Source organism: Apus apus, chromosome 26 (assembly GCF_020740795.1).
Source record: "Apus apus isolate bApuApu2 chromosome 26, bApuApu2.pri.cur, whole genome shotgun sequence".
Classification (NCBI taxonomy): domain Eukaryota; kingdom Metazoa; phylum Chordata; class Aves; order Apodiformes; family Apodidae; genus Apus; species Apus apus.
In genome coordinates this window covers 3,331,076-3,349,592 of record NC_067307.1, presented here as the reverse complement: position 1 = coordinate 3,349,592, position 18,517 = coordinate 3,331,076, and the positions used below count along the sequence as shown (strand labels likewise).

General features: G+C 54.3%; 2 protein-coding genes and 1 long non-coding RNA gene across 9 annotated transcripts; 1 reads left to right on the top strand and 2 right to left on the bottom strand.

Annotated features, from left to right (window-relative positions):
• Positions 1-79: 79 nt before the first annotated feature.
• On the bottom strand, positions 80-4,458 carry PLPBP (pyridoxal phosphate binding protein). 2 transcript variants are annotated; one of them, XM_051640875.1, is made up of 8 exons: positions 4,364-4,458; positions 4,016-4,123; positions 3,825-3,860; positions 3,200-3,275; positions 2,890-3,093; positions 2,549-2,691; positions 1,935-2,033; positions 80-1,661 (listed from the first exon to the last, which is right to left on the bottom strand). In XM_051640875.1, the coding sequence occupies exons 1-8, from the start codon at positions 4,442-4,444 to the stop codon at positions 1,524-1,526; spliced, it is 885 nt and encodes a 294-aa protein (XP_051496835.1). In that variant the 5' UTR covers positions 4,445-4,458; the 3' UTR covers positions 80-1,523. The 2 variants fall into 2 exon arrangements, with proteins under 2 accessions (XP_051496835.1, XP_051496836.1); XM_051640876.1 differs by having other exon boundaries at positions 2,890-3,024.
• Positions 4,459-4,581: 123 nt separating this feature from the next.
• Positions 4,582-9,681, top strand: LOC127394680 (uncharacterized). Its single transcript, XR_007891674.1, has 3 exons — positions 4,582-4,699; positions 5,892-6,032; positions 9,397-9,681. It is a non-coding gene; the product is annotated as an uncharacterized LOC127394680 (long non-coding RNA).
• On the bottom strand, positions 6,110-16,607 carry LOC127394678 (erlin-2). 6 transcript variants are annotated; one of them, XM_051640782.1, is made up of 12 exons: positions 16,457-16,607; positions 16,291-16,372; positions 16,001-16,047; positions 15,674-15,735; positions 15,090-15,215; positions 13,916-13,963; positions 13,521-13,594; positions 13,100-13,158; positions 12,525-12,616; positions 12,144-12,233; positions 9,874-9,953; positions 6,110-8,810 (listed from the first exon to the last, which is right to left on the bottom strand). In XM_051640782.1, exons 1-12 carry the CDS (start codon positions 16,561-16,563, stop codon positions 8,601-8,603), a joined length of 1,077 nt encoding a protein of 358 aa, XP_051496742.1. In that variant the 5' UTR covers positions 16,564-16,607; the 3' UTR covers positions 6,110-8,600. The 6 variants fall into 6 exon arrangements, with proteins under 6 accessions (XP_051496742.1, XP_051496743.1, XP_051496744.1 ...); XM_051640783.1 differs by lacking the exon at positions 13,916-13,963; XM_051640784.1 differs by lacking the exons at positions 6,110-8,810; positions 9,874-9,953; positions 12,144-12,233; positions 12,525-12,616; positions 13,100-13,158 and adding an exon at positions 13,302-13,388.
• Between the last annotated feature and the right edge of the window lie 1,910 nt (positions 16,608-18,517).

The following is an 18,517-nucleotide window of genomic DNA, read 5'->3' as shown; positions in this document are numbered from 1 at the left end:
CCTCCATCCCGAGACAAGCAAGACCCACTCAACAGCAGCTCCAAGTTAGGGAAATCACTTCAATCACAACTTACCAGGCTGGGAGATAAAAATAACATCTTTAATAGCTTTATAGTTGGCACAGATGGTATTAAAATTCACCACTTTTAATTAATAGACTATGAACCAACACATGGCACAGTGCTCAGCCTGCATGTTGCTTCCACACCACGTAGCTATGACAGGTTGGTGTTAAGAGCTGACTCTTTTCATTTACATTCAGCATTTATAGTCAAGAGAGTAAAACCAACAGCTGGATTTAACCACACACACACAGAAAAGCCTGGGAAGGATGTTCCTGTTGGCAACCAACATGTCCTCCTCTGACCAGCAGACAAAAGCCCAAAAATGCAGTTGCAACAGGTTACAGGAGAGAGTTGCTGTCGCTGCTGTTGGCCAAAGAGCACGTGGCAGAAGGCAGGAGCTTCTGCTCACACCTGGGTGGGCAGTCACTGCAGTGAGAGTCCCATGTCCCTCTTCCAGGAGAGGCAAAGGCCAGCCCAGAACTTCAGATATTAAGACATAACCCATGAAGCTCTGTCAGGGGCAACTGTTTTGTTTTTTTCAGGAACCTAGAACACAGTGGGACAACGATACTTTTAACCTCAAACCTCACTACAGGACAAGCAAGCGTTACCAGCCTCAACCAGATGAAGACAGTGGACCAAGGGCCTTGCAGAAAAGCCCCATTCTGACAAAAAAACAAACCATACAGCATCAAGAACTACTAGGCAAGATGGAAATAACTCCCAACAACACTTCACAAGAGGGGAAGGGAAGGTTGAAAGCATCCCAGATGTGAGCAGACACAGAACCAATGGGCAAAGTTAGCAGTGTTAGCCTGAAAAGAACAAATAGGAACTTCAGCCAAAAAAAAAGACACTCCTACGTTGTGAGCTGGATCCAAAACACTAGGCCATGAACTCACGTGCTCCTTATCCATCCTTGTGTGCTTGTTATCCATCCCCTCATTAAACAGACACAGCCTCTGGGTGTCACAGCACATCTCTATCACAGTTTCCAGGTAAGCACCCCTCACTGGTGACCACGTGCAACACTTTTATTTGGGGAAATATTTATAGATCTCAGGCAAAATTATAACTTCAGTCCTCAGTGAAACCACAACCACCAAAACTGCTGCAGACACATCCTGTGCATTAGCAACTCCATCCTGACCAACAGTTTGTCCAACCCAGTCACTGAAAGGTCAGTGTTGTAACAACCCTGAATGAGCCAAGACTCTACAGTCACTTTCCACCATCAATTTTCTTATCATTTTTTTGGTTATATTTTTTTGGTTATAAAAAATTCCAGTTTCTACAGGTACTCTACAATCACAATTAATCATGAGGCATTTTTCTGGCCTCTGTTCTGCCACAAGGAATTCCCTGCCACGATGGTGTGCTGACACGGAGGGAGGTGAGGATGCATAGTGAGGTCTCCCATCATCTATCCTCTCCCCAGGCCACTCTTTTTGTTTCCATCTAATGATCCTGGGCTGTCACAGTCTCTGTTTTGCCTCCAGCTTCAGCAGGGACCTTGCCACCCACTGCTTTGTTGGAATAATCTCGCTCTCCAAAAATGGTGCTTCCGATCCTGACGTTTGTGGATCCAACCTCTATCTACAAAGAGAAAGGAGCAGTTCAGGGCTGGGCTGCCACCCACTCCTGCCAACACAGGCTGTCTCCAGCCTCCATGCTCTCCATGTCACAGAAGGACAGTTCCCCACCTACTCGCCACCCCCAGCTTCAGTCAGGGTCTGTTTTGATCCCCAGAACTTGATCCCAGGACCAGGAGAGGCCCAGAGCCCCATCTGGATGACTTGGGGTGCCTGCTGCTGGTGCTGGCACAGTTGGTTACCAAGAGAAGAAGTGGCAGAAAGAAACCAGACTTACTGCATGCTGGAAGTCCGTGGACATGCCCATGCTCAGCTCCACCTTCTCAACAGGGAGGTTCAGCTTGTCACACACCTCCTGCCTCAGAGACAGCAGCATCTGGATAGAAAGAGGGAAGAGGAGAGGCTCGCACACCTGACAGCCATGCCAGTCAGCCTCAGGGCTCTACAGATCACGATTTCTGCCTTTCTCTGAAGTCTCCTTCACACAGCACCTGCAATTCCCACACCTCCCACTGAAGGCTGCTCTGCAGCACCGTGACAGCACCCGGAGATCCCCCGTTCCCAGCACCTCACTGACAACACACACACTGACAAGTCTGCACATCTTCTGAAGACATCCAATCACCACACAGCGTGGCAGAGGAGGGAACCAGACCCAGTTCCTCTGCCTGCTGCACCCCGTGCTGAACAAAACCTTCCCTGAAGGCAGGACCAGAGCATCCAGGGGAGCAACTGCTACATGAGGTGCCCCTGCTGATATCCTGGCTACAGCTTCAGAGGACCAAATACCTCCAGGCACCCAGCTCCTGCAAGAACGAGCCAGGCACCTGCAGGAATTCTGCCAGCTGGAGCTCTGTACTGCTCTGAACACATTTTCTTCTAGCATCTCACCTGGAAGTCAGGATTTGGTCCCTTACTGAGGTCGTGCCCGATGCTGCCGATGGTCATCAGCCCCACAAACTCCAGGCTGGGACACTTGTTGATCACATGCTCCACAGCAGCCGTGGTGTCTCCAGGAGGAAGGCCATGCTTACCTGGCAACAAAAGGGGAGATCTGTGCCCAGTTCTGCCAGAAACCTCCCCTCCCCACAGCCAGCAGGAAGCTAACAGTTGAGCAAGTTTCATCTGAGCTTAGAGAAATATTTCAAGACCACAAACCAACCCGTGGCATTCAGGTTGTTTCTGTTGGGCCAGCAGGACAAACCTGCACATCACCCAGAGAAGCCACTTACTGTCTTCTCCACTTGTGTTCACTTGCACCATGACCTTCAGCTTCTGGGATGACCCTTTTTTCTGCCATAAGCTGTTGACTCTGTCTGCCAGTTTCACAGAATCCACCGTTTCCAGCATGAACAGGTTGGGGACAGCTGGGGAGGAGACACAGGCTGATGGAAAATCTACTGGCACAGGAATCTTTGTACCTGCAGCCCAGCTCCCTGCACAGACACAGGGCTGAGTTAATGCAAATAAGGCTGTTATTAATTGAACATTAGAAGACTATTGCCCCCAAGGTCACTGCAAATAAAATTCAAGAGAGTTTACCAATCAACTTGTTGACGTTACTTTTCTGCAGGTGGCCAATAAAATGCCACTTAATCTCAGGGCAGGAGGACAGAATCTGAAAGCAGAGAGGAACAGGTAGATTGAAATGAAAATTCCCCTTCCCCACAGAGTCCATAGGTCTTAGTTTGCCCACAAACAAAACACCAGACACTCAGTCTCTTGTTTACTCTGAAAGACACAGTTCAGGCAGTGCTTGTGGTGTGTGCTGAGATTGCTCCACAGCCTGGAGAAGTCCAGGGCTGTGGCTGCAGAGCATTGCAAGGGGGATGGGGAAGGCAAAGCTCTTTTGTAACTGAGCAATCATTAAACAATGTGTTTTCCCCAAACTGAGGGCTTCCATTTTTCTTCAAAGCAGGAACATGCAGCTCCAACAGCAGAAAGCCCAAAAGGTGAAGCTCTGACAAATACTTCATGACTAAGGCACACGTATTCACCCCATCCCCTGAAGCCAGCAAGGCAAGGAGCTAAGAATAACCCCACGTTTCTCTGTAAAGAGAAGGATCAAACAGCCAATTCCCTAACAAAACAAAAAAACAAACCAAGATTTTGCTGGGCAGCTCTCAGCACACAGCTGTAACAGGAGAACGCGGAGCTGTGTACTTACTCTCGAGTCCGATGCCTTTTCCAGCAGCTCTTGCACCTGGGAGAACCCAAGACAACCTCATTAAAACCAGACCAGAGGTACCTACACCACAAGACCGGTCTTCTCTGGAATGACCAACGCGTCCCTCAGGCCTAGAGGGCGAGGAGCTGCCGCCCTGAGCCAGCCCAGCTCCCCAGGCTGGAACGACTCACGTAGTTCTCCCCGAAGCTGCGCTGCCCGTGCCGGTAGGCGTCCATCACCATCTCCGCCGGCTTCGTCTTGCTGACGGCCACCAGCCGCGGCGGCACGGCCGGCAGCCCCTGCGGAAGCACCCGCGGTGAGGGGAGGCCCCGAGCCGCCCCGTCAGCTCCCTCCATCCACCCCAGCTCACCCCACCGCCCGCGCACAACACCGGAGGGGGGCCTGACAGCGGCGGGGGGGCCCGTCTCGGGGACCGGGCCCGTCCCTGAGCTGACAGGGCGGCCTCCCACCGTGGCTACCGGGCCCAGCCGGGCGGGCTGAACCCCCCCACACACACCCCGAGCCCCCGGCCCCCTCACCTGCGGCCGCCGCGCCGCCGCCTGCTGCAGCTGCTCGCGGACGGCCCGCAGCGCCGCGCCCAGCCCGTCCCCGCCGGCCATGCCCGCGCCCCGCCGCCCGCCCGGGCCCGCCCCCTTCATGCCCTCACAGCCAATCGGATCGCGCCGCCGCGCGGAGCCGACCAATGGCAGCGTAAGGGACGGGGGGGCGGGGCCGGGGCGCCGCCGCCATGGTGGGGAGGTCGGCGGGACATGGCGGCGGGGCCGGGCCGGGGTCCCGCCCCGCACCGGGGGTCCCGCCCCGCACCGCCCGCCCCGCCCTCTCATCACGCCGTCCGCAGATCCTGACCACGACCGGTGGGTGACAGCTGCAGGCCGGGGAGCGCGGGGGGGGGGGGGCAGGGACCCTCGGCCGGAGCGGAAGGCGCGGGAGGGCCGCGCGGTGCGGGGCGAAGGGCCCCGGGAAGGGCCTGGTCCGAGCCCCGCGCTCAGCTGCGGATCCAGCCCGGCGCTGTCCGGCCGGGAGTGCCGCGGGGATGAGGCTTGTGCCGCCGCTCCGGGCAGCCCGGGCCGTTGTCTCGGCACCCTCCGTGTAAAGCGTTTGTTCCTCCTGCCTGGCTTTACTCCCGCCTCCTTCTCTTCAGTTACCGCTCGCTTGGCCGAGCACCTGCTAAAAATCGTGCTCCTCCTCTTCTTATCAGCCCCCTTGGCGTACTGGAAGGCCACAAGACGGCCTGTCTGAATAACCCAGAGTCTCTCCCCGTGTCTCCCAGCAGAGGTTTTCCATCCCTCTGATGGTTTTTGTGCCCTTCCCTGCACCCTCTCCCTGCCTTCCTGGTGCCGGGGGCTCCAGGGCTGGACACGCTCCTCCGAAACCCGGCAGCCGCCTTCGTTCCGCGGGCCCGTGCTGCCCCTTTCCGTGCTGCCCCTCTCCGTGCTGCCCCTCTCCGTGCTGCCCCTCTCCGTGCTGTCCCTCTCCGTGCTGCCCCTCTCCGTGCTGCCCCTCTCCGTGCTGCCCCAGAGCTCGTTTTCACCCACACGCCTCGCGTGCTCCAAGAGAAAACACTCCCCAAACAAGAAAACCCACAACCCACCCCCCCCCTAAACACCCTGCTCTTCACGAGGAGCAGTCTCTGTGTGGTGTGAGTTTTGATTATTACTGGAAAAAAGAAAAAAAAGCTTTGTAAAACCAGGACAGGTGACAGCGTTTGTTGTGTGTGCCCTGTGGGAGCTGGGGCAGGAGAGGGGGAGCATGAGGGGTGCAGCCAGGGTGGGGCACAGGGGCCCCCAGTCTGTGGACAATGCCAGCCTTTATTGGGACAAGTCAGATGGAAAGACTGGGAAACTGCCAGCTGGAACCCATTAACTAAAATATTTGCCTTAATGTGCAGAACTGACTCTCCCTCCCCAGGCTCAGAGCACTGACAGTATTTACACAGCTGTTTAAAAACACCCAGAGGGTTCCTGCCCTTTGTCTGGTGAAACACGACAATGATTCTCTGCAAACTTGACCAAATCCCAGATATTTGCCCATTACTGTATTTTTCAGCAATGTGGTTAATAAAGTGGGGCTGAAAGATGCCTGTGGCATTCCTTGGCTGGCTGCTGGGCTGACAGGGACACCTTTGCCCCTCTTCTCCTGCCAGAGCTTGGCTTTCCTCTCTCCTGCTCTCCAGACAAGGAAGAACTGGTAAGTCTGACCCTGCAAATGTACCTACACATTGTGTTTAGGTTATCCATGGAGGGGAAAAAAAAAAAGACTGATACTAAAATTGAAGGCCATTTTATTGTCATAGCAAATACTAAAATAAAAAGGCTTTTAACTTCATACACAAGACATTTCCAAAAGCCACTCTCAGGCACCAGCATTGCCACAAAGCTGTGTTTTCTTTATTAGACAGCTGTTTTATAACTCAGCTCTTCATGTCAAGATTTCAAGAGCTTTGGACAAAATCTCAGTTAGAGAGCTGGAATAAAGATTTACAGGTAGTGACACACCTAATCTGGAAGATCAAGGAAATTATACATACAATGAAAAACCTGAATGAAAACAATAGATTCTGGCTTGTCAAGGCTGGTAAGATTGCAACTGTTTTTTGTACTCTCACACTTCAACTAAATTACAGGAATACTTTAACAGTAATGTTTTCAATTTTAAAAAATTCATTAAGACCTATTTATTACAAACCATTTTCCTACCATGCATGAACACAGTTTATAATACCACTTCCATTTATTTGGGTCTTTTTATTCATGAAAAACACTTACATAAAAAGGAGTTTGTAGTTGTTAATGGAAATGTCTAACATTGCCAAACAAGATCATCCTCAAAGGCTTAGGTACCATTTATGTCCCTGCTCTTCCTTGCTCATAAAAGTCAGCAATATCACAGCTTAGAGCTACTGCTGCCATTTTTCCACTGCTGTGCTCCCCCCTGCAGTGCACAGTTGGCTCCTGTTTTCCAACATAATACAAAGAAGGAACTTCCCTTGGCTCCTGTTTTCTAACATCTACAAAGATGAGACACAGGAGATGGGACTAGTCCTCCTAAGTCTCAACAAGTCACTCTCTTAACAAGGAAAACTAATAAAAAGACTGGAACTAACAGCTCCAATTAAGCAGGTTTGCATCTTAGTGTGATTGCCTTGTTAAAGGTTAATGCATGTGTGAGACACTGACAAGTGACACCAAGTGTTTGGGACACAGGATTGTAAAGGCAACGTGCTAGTCTCTGACAGCTCAGCACTCACCCTTGCATCACCTGCCATTAGTGTGCTGGCTGCAAATTAGCACTGTAGTTAATAAAGAGGCTCTCCTGCCAAGTGGCAGATGGATTAGGGAAAGAAAAACTTTGCTCTCCAGGCCTGGACTTTTGTCTTTAATACTAGGTCAAGTTTTGCATATGTACAAGACAAGCTCTTGTTACCTCTTTGCAGCTGGTATGTGGGGAATTGATGAGTGTTGCTGTTAATATATCATACATTCCATAGCATCCTTCTGAGCATAGAAGGAAAACTTGTCTTGGGACAGGCCAGAGACTATTTTCTTTGCTCTGTGCCTTTTCAGTATGATGTTCTGTGTGCTTTGCTACTAGGAAAACTTCAATGCACAAGGTCTACTCAGAAAAAAAACCAAACCCAAAATGAACAGTAACTTGGTTCTGTTTGTTTCAGTTTACCTGAATGTCTTCTTGAGGAAGACACTGTAAACATTTAGTCCAGTTGCTCTTGCAGAGTCAGGTAATAAACTGCTCTGACCCTGGCAGTGTCATTCCAGCAGCTACTTGCCAGGAAAGCTTTTTGCAAAGTCAGGGTCCCTGAGACAAAAATTCTTTTCTCCCCAGTTTCTCTAGCTCTGATGGCTGTGACCAGAATGAGGCTTCCACTCTGGTCTCACTGGACATCCAAGTCCAACTGCTGCCTGCCCAGGACACTGCCTCCACCTCCCACCTAGCAGGTACCCTGCTGCCAAAAACTCTCAAGCCACATCCTCCCCAAATATGACAAAGGGAAAACAAAGCAGTGTTAAGATGCAGAAAATAAACAGTCTGGGGCACTACCTGTGACACAGTCTGAGGCTTCCATCCCCCCACACTCACTGGGTAACCTGCAGGGTTGCAGCTGAACTTGTGGAACTTGCTGCTCTCCCAGGCAAACCAGGGGATGCTTTTGTGCATTTGTTCAGGAAGAGCCTGGAGTGTGGACACAGCCTCTTGGACTGTCTCACATCCCAGGCAGTAACCTACCACTTAGACAAGGCCTGGGCCTTCAGACACAAGTAGTGTACAAAAGTCTAGCACCCTTTTTTTCTTTTTTTAAGGGGGTATGAAATAAAAGTACTGGAATTTCCAACAAGGAAAAAAAACCAAACCAAACCAAAATGAGTTGTAGCAGCAATTCCCTTCCCTTCAAAACTTCAACATGTCTTTACTGCTAATTGCTACAAACCATCTCAACCCAAAATTAACTAAGTGCCCCTCTAAGCTGGCTGCAGAACACTCTAGGTAGCCTCTCCAGAGTAATTTGGTCTACACGTCCCAGAGGGAGAGGTGCATGTAGAGGGCATTCCTGGAGCTGGCTGCATACAAGTTACTGGAAAAAAAACACCCCATAAATAACAAAGTCTTTGAGTCTAATTGTCATACAAAAGATTGAAAGTATTAAGTCTGATTCCTCTCTTTCAGTAGAACAAATGGGGAAAGCAAAAAAGGAACTTCCCAGTTCATGTTTCTTTTGTTATCAGCCAAATAGAAATCTTTTCAGTTGACATTATGAAGTAGTTTTGTGTCCTCACTGGTTCCTCCCCCTTCCTCTTCTTGGATTCCTTCTGCTAGTCCCTCTGCAAATTTGGTCTGGCTTCCTGCATAGTCCATAAACATGTTGGGAATATCTTTGCCAAAATAGATCTTGCTGTTTGCTGCAATAGCCTTGTATTTCATCAGCTGCAGGTACTCAGGAGTCAACTTCAGCTGCACAGAAAGAAAAGAGATCACCACCAGCTCAGATTCAGTCAGGAGCTCATCTAGGAGCACACGAGGGCCTTGCTCTCCCACAACCCCAGCAGGGGATGCTGCTCCTCTCTTCAGCTGAAAGATGCAGCACCCAGGTGAAGGCTCTCTGTGCATGTCCCAGTGAAACTACATCCCAGTGACTAAATCACAACACCAGGCAGTGATGGAAGCAGCCAGGGAAGTGTTTGATCCACACATACCAGAGATGGAGATGCTCACAAGCACAACTTACTGAAAGCCCTGGCAATGCAAGCTACTGCAAAGAAAAATATAACTGCCTTTTTTTCCAGACTAGACTGAGGAGTCTGATTCACAGAGCTCATTGGTCCAGGATAATGACACTGGGACAGAGAGGATAGAATAACTGGACAGAACTTGTGCACAAACATCTCAGACCTCTGTCCATTCTCACTGACCCTTACAAAACAAAGTCTTCCTGCTGGGATATCCAGGGAACCTGCTGCAACAACAAGCCTGTTCTATCCATGTAGTTTCAGTTTCAATTTATTTTTTTTTAATTTCTTATTTCTTTTCTCTTTTACAGGCCCAAGACTATTCCTAGCCTGGCAGTGTGACCTGCAAGATCAGCTCCTGCTGTTCTTGACCTGAACACCTGCCTGGCACCCTGGAGATCTCCCTGCTTCAGCTGCTTGCAGGCTGGAATGAATCGACATTCCTGATGGTGTCAGCACAAAAGGGCACCACTGAAACTGCTGTTCCATCTCCAGAGGGAGCCACCAGCACCTGGCAGAGCTGTCTCCAGAGATGAGCAGGTATTTCATGTATGCTAAGATAAATCTGTCTGTCCAGACAAAAATAAATTTGCAAATAGGGGTCTAATTGTTTCAGTCTCGATGAAAACTTTCCTGAGAGGAGGAGATAGCTTTCTTTTGCTTCTTGACTCAAACAATGAGACACAAGAAGCAAACAATAAACACAGACTGCTCTTTTGCTGAGTGTCTGTTCAGCCTGAGGTCAGAAGAGCTGCTCCAAAGCCCAGGGAAGGAAATAACAACAGTACCTTGTTAGCCTCGGCGACCTTCATGGCAGTGTAGCACTCAGCATCAGCCCTGGCCTTCTCTCGGGCCAGAAATGCAGCATCTGGAAGAAAACACATCTTCAGATTTCTATTTCCAGCCATGTTAGCACCACTTGCAGCTGAAACCTTCTTTGAGTGGCCAGGTCCACCTCTAAACTGCAGGGGATGCAACAAGGGGAGGAGGAAACAAAACAGAAAGCCCAGAAATGGGATCTCATTTTACATCTAAACTGCTGCAGGATGATAGCATTCAGAAAGTAAATTGCCTCTGCAACTGAAGACCTCAAAGCATTTTATAACCATCAGGTTTTTATTACTGGCCCAGAACACTCTTTCTTCTCCAGCCAGCCACTAATTCTGGAGCTGAACACACAGCAACTCCTGCTGCAGCAGTGGAATTTACCCAGTGTCTGTGCAGAGCTCCAGGCAGAGCACAGGAGCCTGCTCTGCAGATGAAGCCTGAGACTGGGAAAGCAATTCCCCAGATGGGATTTTGCCTGGGATACTGAGGGTAGAAATCTGGCACAAGGAGGCAGGCAATTTGAACCTTTCCAGGCTCAGTGCCTCCAACAGATGTTGGAGATGTTGGAAAGCTGCTTCTCTGCAGTGTCAACTGCATGCAGGGTCTGATCCTGCAGGCTACTGACATCCCCTGACTGCTAGCAAGGGCATTTAAGGAAGGAAACAACTCTTTCTGTACTGCACTCCTGTTTTCTCCTTCTGACTTTTTATCTATCCAGTGATAATATCAGCCCACCACATTAAAGGCTAAGAGCAGTTTGATCCAGCTGGTTCCATGGGATCTTGTAACATTCTTTCTCTGGCAGGGAGCCACAGAATTGTCATATGTGCCAGTCTGGACCTGGGAGTTGCACAGCTGGATAAACCATTTCTTTACCTGTGTTAGCAGGAGTCCTGTGAGCTGCTACACTTTAAAAAAATCATGTAAACAACTGGATGGTTTGGCCTGAAACTTCCTCTCTTTTGGCTAAAAAAGAGCAGTCCCAGTGAGAGGCATCAGAAGGACTGAGGGAGACAGGAATCCTCTGCCAGCAGGGTTGAACTGAAAGCCTGACACTCAGTGACACACATTTATAAGAAATAAAATCTATTGTATTTCTGCTAAGAACTTCCTAATGAGAACCTGCTGATCTGTAAAACTCTTAATTGGCTCCTCAGTGGCCTTCTGCAAAGCTTAAAAGGGCCTATAATGAATGTAACAATTGAAAATAAGTCCTTCCCACTCTGAGTTGGAACTGCAGACCCCTCCTCATATCCTGGAATTTGTACAACCTCCTAGAAAGATCACCTTGAGGAAGTTTGAAGAAGTACAGTCTGCAAAGAAACATTCCTATTCTTGCTTCTGCTCAGTCTTAGTCCCTAAAACTAGTTGGCTGCAAAACTCAAGGAGAATAGAAAAGCAAAAAAACAAACTAAACAGAAATGACAAATTTACTGGTTAAAGCAAAATACTAAACTTGCCACAAAAGAAGGTCCCCATCCCCTTCTCTCAACCTCTAAGAGTGAGAAGCTACTTAACAGATCCTGCTCTGCCAGAGTGTGTCTAGTATGAAGTGTTGTTTTCTAACTATTTCACTAGTGAAGAACCTTTTGCTGATGTCCAACCTGGACTTCCCCTGGAACAGCTCATTCCATTTCCTCCTGTCCTGGCACTGGTCACCAGAGGAGATGAGCACCTTCCCCTCCACTGTCCCCCAGTGTCACACAGGCATCACTCAAGAGAACTTCAGTTGATGCTTCCCTTTTTACATCTGCCTCAAACTGGGTATTCTGCACTTTTAACTCATGAAATCCAACACAAACAAGCTTTAAAAGGTCTGAATTTGGAAAAGTTAACACAAAAAACCTTAAGACTTCTTCCCTTAGCATGTAACCAAAAATTCAGCTTCTCAAAGGTCATTTCAGCTGAGCATTTTTAAACTTAATATCTTAACTGGTACTGAAAGCTTATTCTAGGCCTGTCCTGGTTCTTTCTTGGTTGCTGTCCTACAGCTGCTCTTGGGGCAGAGAGATGGAAGAGGCAGGAAAAATCTCCCCATCAGGACAAGGAACCATCTTGCACATAACTAAGTTTTATCCTCACACTGAGCACCTTAAAGCTTAGGTGCTGTTTGCATCCTTAACATCTCTAATGCCTGCAGGTACCCACTGACAAGCCACGGACCTTGCAGTTCTGATCTCTAGATGAGGTTCAGCACAGGACGTTCCTTACTGGAAACTTCACCACTCACCTTCAATCTCTGAAATTCGCTTCTCTGTTTCCTTCTCCATCACTTTCTGTCCATAGGTTATTTCAGCGACTTGTGCAATTTTTTCTGCCTCTGAAATGAACAAGAACACGTCCACGTCACCATCATGCTGTCTTCCTAAAGCCAGAGGCAACTTCACCCGTGGGAAACCCTCACCACCCCCTTCCAGTGGGAACAAACTGCAGGAGAAATTCTCAGCCCTCGGAAGGCGTCAGTTTGTGGGCACGGCTGGAACCCCCCTGACAGCCTCTGGAGTTTCTCTGGCAGTGTCTGATCACCCAGCAGGGAGCCTGGTGGGTCCCTCCCTGGTATCTGGGCTCTGCCCCCCATCCCATTAGTGCCTGCAGGCAGAGGGGCACAGACCAATCAGGGCTTTCTTCCTTTCTGTCTCTGCTTCCTTCTCCACCACCTTCTGCTTCTGGGCTGCAATCAGCAGCTTCGTCTTCTCGCTCTCCCTAGGGAGTCAGAAGAAGCTGGTTACAAAGGTGTGCAGCCCACCACAGCTGCAGGATCAGCTGCTGGATCACCCTCCCTGAAGCACCTCTCTAGGGCAGGCAGCAGCCAAACAGTGGGGCCAGGTGCCTGCACACACACAGCTTCTGTTCTAAACCAAAGCCCTTTGCCTCCCCTCCACAGCAGGAGGACTTTTCAGTCCAGTCAGTGTGAAACCCTCCCTGCAGGCTGCTGTGATGCCTCTGCAAGAGGCAGGCCACAGACCATACACATCTGTACGGTTTAGGGGCTGCTGTTAATGATGAAATTATTTAAACTAAGTAAGAGAGAAAAATGGTCTGCTGCAGCCCCCCAGCCCCTCCTGCCGGGCAGCAGGAGCTCCAGCCTGGCACAGGGCAGTCTGATCACTGCCTGCTGGGAACACACATTAGTCTGGATGAACGATTCCTTTGGGCAGCACAAAGGGACAAGGCCCAGGCACTTACATCAGCTCATAATTCCTCCGGATTGTTTCAGGGATGTTTGGCTTTGTAACTCGAACTGCCTGGAAAGAGAGGCCGAGGCAAACGTGGGGCAAGCAGCCAACAGCCACGAGCCAAGGGGAGCCAAGGCTGGGCTGGGCTCTGCCACACAAAGCTCCACGTGCTCCACAGCTCTGACCAGCTCCAGACCCACACAGCACACGTGGGACTGACCCTTCTGACACCACAGGAGACTGGCCCCTGGGCAAACCAGCACCCACAGCAACACCCAGGCAGACCCAGCACATCAAACCTGGGAGGAGATGGGATGGAAACTCTTCTCGTTCCTCAGCTCAAACAGCCATTTCCTGGAAGGGTTCTGCTCATTCTCCTTGTCCCTCCCCACAATCTGCACCCCAACATCTCCAACTGCAACCCCAATTACCTGGATGATCAGGCCGGGGGCCATTGTAGTCAGGTCTTGCTGCAGGGCCAGTTTCAGGTTTTCATCAATCTGATCTGGTTAGAGGAAAACCAAAAGAGAAAGTAACTGCAAAGCCCACAAGGCAGCTTTGCTGTCAGCACTCCAGCACGGGCTGGGATGGCTCAGACTGCTCATTCCTGAAGGTGGGAACACGTGCAGCTCTGATGCAGAAGCACCACAGTCCAGCTACACCCTGACTGATGAGGAACTGCAGCTGTGCCAGCAGGAGACAAGAGAACATGGAAAGGCAGGGATGTGAACTGGCTGCAGGAGTTCTCTCCACAGGCTGCAAACAATCACCAGTACCATCTGCTGGGCTCAATGGACAAGCAGAAATTCCAGAAGAAAGCACCAACCCCTGCTCCAGGGACAGGCTCTCAGGACAGCAGTGTTCCCAGGAGGGGCTGTGGGAAGGGCAGAGCAAAAAGGAGAATGTCACAGCCCTGGAAGCCATCCCATGGCACTGCTGGGTACAGGCTTGGGGGCTGCTGTCTGCAGCTCTGGCTCACAGGGAAGTTCAGCCAGGAGCTGATGAAGCAGCTGCTCTGGGTCTCCTGCACCTGCTGGCAGCTGTGGGGGCAGAGAGGACATCAATCTGCTGGACATGCTGTGCCAGCTCCAGACCCCAGCCAGGAACATCCAGCCCAAACAGAGTCACTGGGGGCTTAAGACAAGCTCCTGCTGTGCAACCCAGCAGCTCTGACCCATTTCACAGCTGTCAGCAGCAGCTGCCCAGATCCAGGGGCTCCTTGGGAAAGGACCAGGACACCCCCCAGCAGCCCCTGCAGGAGCTGGGGGGACTGAGCCCTGGGGCTGCAGCCCCTGCAGGGGCTGCTCAGGAAGGGGAGAGCCCTGTGGGAACAGAGGACAGGAGGCTGCACACACCCTGTGAGCTCTCAAGCACAAACCCTGCCCAGTCTGGGGCAAAACCACTCACAGCAACACCCTGCCCACAGCCAGCACTGCAGGGAGGTTCTTCTCCATCCGCAGCCAGAAACAAAACACTCAGTGACTGCTCTTGTCTCTCCCAGGAAACCACAGCTCCTCCTCAAAAGATCTCCCACCTGCTGCCACCTTCCCAGGGAAGGGCAGGCAGGTTCCCCAGCACTCAGTAGCTCTGCAGCCACATACAGGACACAAAAGTCGCCAAACTCAAAGTCACCAAAGCCAGGGGTGCTTGCTCACAGTTGGCAGCAGCAAAGAGCACAGGTTGGCTTTTCTGCCTGGACTAGAAAACCCTGTGATTGATTCAGTCACATTTGCTGAACACACAAAGTCACCTCAGAATTATAGCTCTCTCCCCTCAAGCCCTCTGCTGCTGGCAGCTTTGGGTTGCTCTTGTTAAAACACACTGAAGGGCTCAGCACCAAAACCTTCAAGGAGTAAACACCAACAACCAGTTAACAATCCTGATTCCAACCAGAACAGACACTGGGTTATGAGTAAAAAGCCTGTGAGTGACTTTGGCGCCAAGAGCCCACACAAACCACCACCAGAACCATCCCAGCCAGCAGCAGAGGGGCAGCTCACCAAACAGCTCAATGTAGACCTCCTGCAGCGTGTGGACACTGCAGAACTGGTTCAGCTCGTGGTGAATCTTGTTGAAGATCAGAGCTTTGTCATAGTCAGCAGTGTAGTTCTTCACGATGTCATAGACTGCAAGGGAAGAGAAAGTGGTGTCAGAGCAGGGATGGGGGGATGTCTGAGCACCCCAGAGAAACCCTTACAGCTCAGTCACAGCAGCAAGAGTTGTGGTGCTGCTCTGAAATGAGGAGCTCACCCCCAGCCCAGAGCCCACCCCACAAACCAGCACCTCTTCCTGGGGAGTTTCACTGATTGCTGACACTCCACAGCACCAGCTGATATTTCCTTGGGGTTTCAAATCCCAGCGCTGGGGATAAAGGCTGCCCAGGTCACTCCCCTCTGCCCTCAGGACACCCTGCCCCTGCACCCCTCGCTGCTCCCAGCTCTGCACGTTTCCTGACCCCAGTGGAGCTTTTCCCTTAGAGCAGAAGTTCCAGGGGGCAGGGGGAGCTGAACCCCCGTGGCTGCCAGGAAAGCACCCCCAGGCACCACCTCTGCACCTCACCCCACACCCCCCCAGTGTCTCTCACCTGCACTCTGGATCAGGAAATTCACCACCTCGATTCTGTCAAAATAAATCATCACTCCTCCACTGCCAGAGAAGGGGAAAGAAATTAATGAAGCAGCAGGATAGCTTGGGGGGGACACACACTCCCCTCGAAGGGGCTGAGGCTGAGCAGCACCACGGCAGGACCCCAACCCCCCCGGGAAACCCCAAACCGAGCCTTCCAGGGACTTCAGCTGGGGGAAATCCAGGACGTGGGAGCAAAATTACAGGTTTTCTAGCGAGCTAGAGGGAGGGGACAGGCTTGAAAGCAGAAATGAAGGGCTAGGGGGGTAAGAGCTGAACGTCTCACCTGGTCCCGCAGGGAACGTTTTTCACCTCATCAGTCTGCAGGGTGGTCTGCGGGGAGAGGGAGGAAGAGAGGCTGAAGGGAAAGGATTTTCCCGGCACAAATCCCGCCTGAGCCGCGGAAAACAACCCTCGGTCCGTGCCCGCAGCCCTCGGGCAGGAGCCAAACCCCCCGACCCAGCCTCCGGTACCACGCCCGGCGGGACAGACCCCGGGGCCGCTTCCAGAGCCCAGCACGACCCCCGCCCCCCCCGCGCAGGACCCCGCGCCCGGCGGGCAGCAGCCCAGCAGCACCTGCACTGACTTGTAGTACGTGATGAAGGGCAGCATGAGGTGGAAGCCGGGCCCGCTGGTGGCGGTCAGCAACGCGCCGCCGCTGCGAACGGAGAGAGAGGCGGTGAGAGGGGCCCGCACAGCGCGCCGGGGACAGCGACCAGCCGCGCCGCGGGGGCTTACTCACCGGTAGTAGACGCCGATGTGCCCTTCCTCCACCTTGTGGATGGCAGAGAGGAAGGCGGAGACGAGGAAAGCGAGGGCGAGCGCGGCGGCGGCGGCCAGCTGGGCCATGCCGGGAGCGGCGGCGGCTTTTGACGGCGGCCCCGAAACGTCATCACCGCACGACCCGCCCTGCCGTGCCGCGCCGGGCCGCCAGGCGGCGCCAGAGGGGCGGGGGCGGGGGCGGGGGTTCGAGACCCGCCCCCGCCTCGTCCCGCCTCGTCCCGCCTCGTCCCGCCTCGTCCCGCCTCGTCCCGCCTCGTCCCGCCTCGTCCCGCCTCGTCCCGCCTCGTCCCGCAGGGCTGGGGGGTCCGCGCCCCCAAGTCCGGGCTCCAAGGAAGCAGCGTAGCGGGGTTCGCACCAGGAGGGAGACTTCTCCTCCAGGGAGGGGGGCAAATGGGGGTCTCTAGGCTGCCCCGGGGCTCCCCCCTTCGCCGGAGGGATCCTGCCCCATATCCAGCGGGAAAATCATCAGTGTCACCTCCAGCTGGTGCCTGGATTGGGCAAATTGGCGCCGAAAGAGCAGCGGGTGCCGGGCGCTGCTTTGGGGACCGAGCGGGAGTTTCCCGTGGACGTTGCCGGGAGGGGATCGCGGTCCCTGGAAGGCGGAGCCCGGCGGCACAGGCACCTCATCGGCATCGCTTTCTCTGCAGGGGCGGCCGCCTCCAGCCCCCCTTCCCCGGCCCGCAGCCCCCGCCCCGGGTTTGGCGCCCAACGCAGCGGAGCGTGGCTGTCGGGAAGGGGCCGGGGCCCCGATCCCGCAGCCCTGATCCCGCAGCCTCCCCCCTCCATCCCGGCCCGCAGCCCCGTCCCGCAGCCCCGATCCCGCTGCCCTGACCCCGCAGGCCCTGACCCCCGCAGCCCCGATCCCGCAGGCCCCGATCCCGCAGCCCCGATCCCGCAGCCCTGATCCGCAGCGTGCCCCTCTTGCGCCCCGGCCCCCGCCTGCCGGGGGGCTGCTCCCGGGGAAGGGCCCCCAGCCCCGCCGCTTTCCCGGGGGCTCCGGCTCTCTGCCGGGGGTCCCCGGCGCCGGGACGCGGCTTTCCCGGCTTGGCCATGGGGGGACATGGGGGGGGGGACATGTGGGGGGGCCCCAGAGCGAACCCCCCCGGGCAGGGGGCCTGGGGGTCGGGGTCGCGAGCCCGGCTGTGCTAACGAGGCGATGGCCCGCAGCTGGTGGGGGGGCTGAGCCCCCCGCCCCCAGCCCAGCTGTGCCCTATCGGGGCGGGGGCAGGACCCCCCTGGGGCTGCCGGGAGCTCCTGGCCGGAGATTTAGGAGCCAGGGGCAGGGGGCTGCAGCTTCTGGCGGAGGCTCTGGAGGCTGCTGCGCGTCCCCGGGCGCTCGGAGGTACCTGCTGGTGCTGCTGTGGGGCTGGGGCAGGGGACGGGGCGGGGGCTGGGGGGGGGGAGGAAACGATGCTGGGACGGAGCCTGATTTTGTCGTTTTGTTTTTCTCCCCAGGGCTTGTCACTCCCCCCTGCTCTCCCCCCTACCCCCCTCCTCCTCCCCCCCCCTCCTCTCCCCCCCTACCCCTCTCCTCCCCCCTCCCCCCTCTCCTCCCCCCCTCCTCCTCCCCCCACCCCCCCTCTCCTCTCCTCCCCCCTCCTCCCCCCTACCCCCTCTCCCCCCTACCCCCCTCCCTCCTCCCCCACCCCCCACCCCCCCTCCTCCTCCCCCCCCCCCTCCCCCACCCCCCTCCCCTCCCCCCTCCTCTCCCCCTACCCCCCTCCTCCTCCCCCCCCCCCTCCCCCCCCCTCTCCTCCCCCCCCTCCTCTCCCCCCTACTCCCCTCCTTCCTCCTCTCCCCCCCCCCTAACCCCCCCCCCTCCTCCTCCCCCCTCCCCCCCTCTCCTCCCCCCCCTCCTCTCCCCCCTACCCCCCTCCTCCTCCCCCCCCTCCTCTCCCAGCCCTACCCCCCTCCCCCCCCCCCCCCCCTCCTCCCCCCCCCCCCTCCTCCTCCCCCCCCCCCCCCTCTCCCCCCTCCCCCCCCCTCCCCCCTCCCCCCTCCCCCCTACCCCCCCCCCCCG

Bases quoted from the DNA above. Each gene is read 5' to 3' on its own strand.
- PLPBP (XM_051640875.1), bottom strand. From the start codon at position 4,444: ATGGCCGGCGGGGACGGGCTGGGCGCGGCGCTGCGGGCCGTCCGCGAG. The intron at 3,861-4,015 runs GTGAGTCGTTCC...GGGTTCTCCCAG, and splicing joins GCAGCTTCGGGGAGAACTAC to GTGCAAGAGCTGCTGGAAAA. The intron at 3,276-3,824 runs GTAAGTACACAG...CTCTGCTTTCAG, and splicing joins AAAAGGCATCGGACTCGAGA to ATTCTGTCCTCCTGCCCTGA.
- LOC127394678 (XM_051640782.1), bottom strand. From the start codon at position 16,563: ATGGCCCAGCTGGCCGCCGCCGCCGCGCTCGCCCTCGCTTTCCTCGTC. The intron at 15,736-16,000 runs GTGAGACGTTCA...CTTCTCTGGCAG, and splicing joins AACGTTCCCTGCGGGACCAG to TGGAGGAGTGATGATTTATT. The intron at 13,964-15,089 runs GTGAGCTGCCCC...CCCTTCCCACAG, and splicing joins GGTCTACATTGAGCTGTTTG to CCCCTCCTGGGAACACTGCT.